At 34.2% G+C, this 4,570-nt stretch overlaps 1 protein-coding gene across 1 annotated transcript; it reads left to right on the forward strand.

The window, feature by feature from the left end:
• The first annotated feature begins 223 nt into the window (after positions 1 to 223).
• On the forward strand, positions 224 to 1,396 carry LOC18032775. The gene has a single exon (XM_006420461.2). The coding sequence runs from the start codon at positions 224 to 226 to the stop codon at positions 1,394 to 1,396; it is 1,173 nt and encodes a 390-aa protein (XP_006420524.1).
• Positions 1,397 to 4,570: the final 3,174 nt, after the last annotated feature.

A 4,570-nucleotide genomic window follows, 5' to 3' on the forward strand; every position in this document is an offset into this window, starting at 1 on the left:
AAAAACAGCTTAGAAGAATTAAGGAAAGGTTTAACATTTCACGTAAGCATCCAACCAGAAAGCCATGATGAATGATGATTAATATACGGGAATAAGCTTAGCAATTACGTAAAAGAACATTTAATTAGATTAATTAGATGGCAGGTTGAATTACTTCACTCTTCTTATGAATTATTTTCAATAAAAGGTACTAACAATTGTCTTGCAGATTTCTTGTCCAGAGATGGAGGAGACAACTAACATCCAAGAATTATCCGAAAGATTTAAAGAGCTGCAAAATTCAGTTGCAATTATGAATCAGAATTATGTTACATTGAATTATCAAGTTATGGGATTACAAGGTCACATGCTTGAAGAAATTACTCGTGCCAAAGTGAGCATGACACAAATAATTGAAAAAATTAATGCATTAGAAAAAACCAACAAAAAAGTTGCGAATAGCCGATGTGACATCGGGGAATTATCTGTTGAGTCTGAAAATAAAATTACCACTCAAGAAGAATTATCAGTGTCGGCTAAAGATGAGCCACACACATCAGAGACGCCAACTTCCGCAGAATTAGTAAAAAACGACAAAAGAGAAAAAGAAAAAATGATGCCTAAAAAGGAGGAAAAAGGCCTGTCTATTCTTGAAAAAAGAAAAAGGCAATATTTGTCTTATGTAAAATATTTGTTAGAAAAGAAAAATCCAGAGAAATGGCTTTACATTGCAAGCCACCAAAATCTCAACAAAGCAATTATATTCCCAGGAGCGGACCCGAAATTTGTTAGAGGACTCTACGATCAAGGACTTATCTACTGTATTTATCCAGGAAGAACTTGCAGAGAAGTAGAAGCTTTGCCTATGGCAATTCTTGAGTCAGCAAGGACTTATTTTGGAATTACCAGAGCAGAACAAATTTATATTAGATTTTATTCAACAATTCCAGAATTTGTTGGAGAAGAAGTTATCAAGGCAGAACATATTGTCAAGATAGGTATCACCAGAGAGCCTATTATTGGCAATCATGTGGTCCAAGAATTTAATGAGGAACAGCAACTCCGGATTATGACAGCCAAGAGAGCATTGGGATATAAAATTATGTACAATGAATTAAAAGAAATATTAAGATCCGAAGAGATTCCTTGGGTCTACACCAGTGGAAAAGCAAATGAGTTATTGATCTACAGCCAAAGCAAAGTGAGCCAGAGTACCCCAAAGAAGCAAGTAATTGAATCATGGTTCAATGTGTTAGCAAAAGCACAGATGACAATGAGTGAAGAAACGGCTCAACACTTTTGCCAGCTCATGAAGAAAGAAATAATGCACAAGTGTGACTTTTGCGAAGAAAAAGAAAATGTGACGAGCAGCCAAAGCTATGACGAAGATGGAATCTTTATCCCAACTACTACTTAGCTTCGCAAATAAGAGATGCTCGAGGAATGCCTTAGCATCTATAAATAAGCTTAATATGTAACCCAGAGCTACTTCAAAAATAAAGTACTTTCAAGTCTCTTCAACTTCTTCTTCTTATCTTCTTATTCAAATAATTCAGGAAGGAAACCTTTGACTGGTCTGTACCAGAGGCATACAAGTCCACCTACTTTGATGAGAATTCATGGATTCACATCAACACCTAGGGTATGAATAATTAAACTCCCTTAGTACGTAACTAGGATGTGCTTAGTTACCATGGTTTAAGTTAATGGAAAATCCCGAATTAATAGAACAACTTAATAACTTAAAATTACAGAAGTACGCGTGGATGATTCGACTATGCATGACAGATGCAATTTCAAGTAGGAGACCTAATGTCCCTGCTCGAGGGAATACATGGTGTCCTAAAAGTTTCCTATGTGTTGGTCTGTAACCATTGGTAACCTTGTTTTTGGAACATTTTAATTATTGTCGGTAGTTTTTCTATATATTACTTTTTGTACTATTAAATGTTTTATACGAATGGCCAAATTTTTTTTAAACATTTTGTTAGGGATTTTTTAGTGGCCTCATTAATTGTATCAATAATTAATATTGTAATTTATTCATTTCTTTCTATAATGAATTTGTCTAATTCTAGGTATTTATTACTTTATTATATGGATTAATTTGTCTAGTGTTTTGGATATTTAATATTTATTCCTTTGTCTTAGCATTAACATGATGTACTACTATATAGCTTACATATGATGATTCATATACTCATGGGATTTTAATCTTGTCTTCAATTTATTTCCTCTTTCAATACAAATTCTTTAATTTGATGATCAATTTAGTCTCTTTGGGATGAGAAGGTCATTTATTATAGTGAGGGGATCTAATATTTCATACACTTATCAAGTTTTAGTCTTTGTGTCTTCAATTCATATCGTTTTTAGTGTTTACCAAATACAAAATTGGTGGGTTCTAAGGGTCCCAATTCTTATGGTGTCTTCAATTCTTATGGTGTGCTTACTTGCAGGTTTAGGGAATGCGAATGAATAAATGTGAATGAAACTCATGTTCACTTGGCAAAATGTAATTTGGGAATGAGAATAAAATGTGTGGGTCCCACATAATTTGGGAATAAGGAATGGGAATCATATTCCTTGAACTGACTTTTGTATCCCTCTAATTTTTTCATATTTTCCAAATTACCCTCGTTTAAATCACAATTAATTTTATTATTTTAAATGTCATTATTATTATTGTTGTTGTTGTTGTTGTTGTTATTAATATTATTTATGTTATCAAGGAGGTGGTTTGCGACTTGTTGGATATTCAGATGCCGACTGGGGTGCCGATCTGAATGAGCGCAAATCGACTTCAGGATTTGCATTCTTGCCAAACAGAGGAGCAATTACATAGAGTAACAAGAAGCAAACATGCACGACTTTATCGATGATGGAAGCCAAATATATTGCATGTTCTGCAGCAGTGCAAGAAGCTGTGTAGATTAAGAGATTTATCGAGGACTTGGAGATTAATATTAGCAATGATAGTCCAATAACTATCTACTGTGACAATCAAACTGCTATCTCTTTCTCTAAAGATGCCAAATACGATAGCAAATCGAAAAACATTGAGACTAAATACAATTTCATAAGAGACATTTTGGTGAAGAAGGAAGTAGCCATACAGTAAATATCTACGCATAGCATGATAGCTACTCCACTTACCAAAGCTGTAACGAGGGATGTTTTTGCCTTTCATGCTAAATCATTGGGGCTGTGTAGATTGTAATTTTACATTGTTAAGATGTGCTTATTTGTTGTAAACATTTTTAATACATGAGTTGTTTTGAAATGAAATGGTGTCTCTTGTTTCAATTTATTTTATGAAAGGCATAAATACACACATATAAGAGTATGTCCTCAGGTCAAAATCGGTTTTCTTACACGAGCGGTCACCTTAGTTGCTCTAGAAGCAAGCTGAGATGAGACAAGTAGAATAATAAAATAATGTGTTTGCTGGGGAGCCAAATAAAAGGAATTATTCAACAAGTTTTGTCACCTCGATTAGAATTAAGATAAGGTCTTACACAATTTTTATCATAGACCGACTATGATGTACCCCACCATTATAGAGACCTAATTGAAACCAGATGTGAGATCTTATTTTGGCGCTAGAGGATAGCGTTCATTTTAAGAACTCAGGTCAGGCGCTGTAGAAGAGTGATTGGACTAAAATCTGTACAGTGAATTGAATTAATGAGACATACGCCCTAAAATGGAAGATTCACGGTAACACATGTATCATACCACGCGTGCTTGGTGACCAAAATGGAAAATGAGAGAATCTCCCTTCTTCCTCATTGTGTAAGTTCCATAGGACTTTCTATAAGTCAATCCAGGTATCCTTATGACTATCAACTATGTTTCTGAGATCTCAGATTAATATATTCTAGTTTAGCATGTTATCTATGACCTTGACATGATTCGATCTATGAAACATGACTAGGAAAGTGACTATTCTGGATCGATGGACATGAGTGTGATGGGAAGATTTGATTTTTTCTTTTATGTGATTCACTAGTCGACCAATTGTATAATATCTTTGAGATATTACAATTTTGAATACATAAAGAGATTGCACAATTTTAGCATATCGAGGGGATTTAGTATGCTTGAATATTAAAATAAATTAAATATGGGATACAATGAATATATTTTGAAATTCTCTTGCATATAATTGCAATTGAGACATCTCTTGCCTGAGTTAGCAATCGAGATGTGTTTTTGGCTCATCGAATGAGTTTTTGGATATGTTCATGGTCACACGGTATATTTGCTTGTATGATTGAAGATATGTGGTTTTTCATTGTTTTTTTGTTCACTGCTCTACTACTTCGACATCATCCCATCATGTGCAAGTGGAAGATTTTAGATGGGTGGGTCGCCTAGGATGGGCCAACCCGATCCAATCCGCACATGGTAAGCAGTTACCATATGCTGTTATGGGGCATTGAAGGAAGTTGATTTAAAATCAACTTGCCACATTAGTTTCCAAGATGTAACAAACTCCCAACCAAGAAAAAAAAAAAAGAACGCAGAGAAAAATTGATAAGCAAGAATCTTCATCTTCTTCTCTTCTTTGTGAAAAAAAAATAAGAAT

Source organism: Citrus clementina, unplaced genomic scaffold, assembly GCF_000493195.1.
Source record: "Citrus clementina cultivar Clemenules unplaced genomic scaffold, Citrus_clementina_v1.0 scaffold_9, whole genome shotgun sequence".
Lineage (NCBI taxonomy): Eukaryota > Viridiplantae > Streptophyta > Magnoliopsida > Sapindales > Rutaceae > Citrus > Citrus x clementina.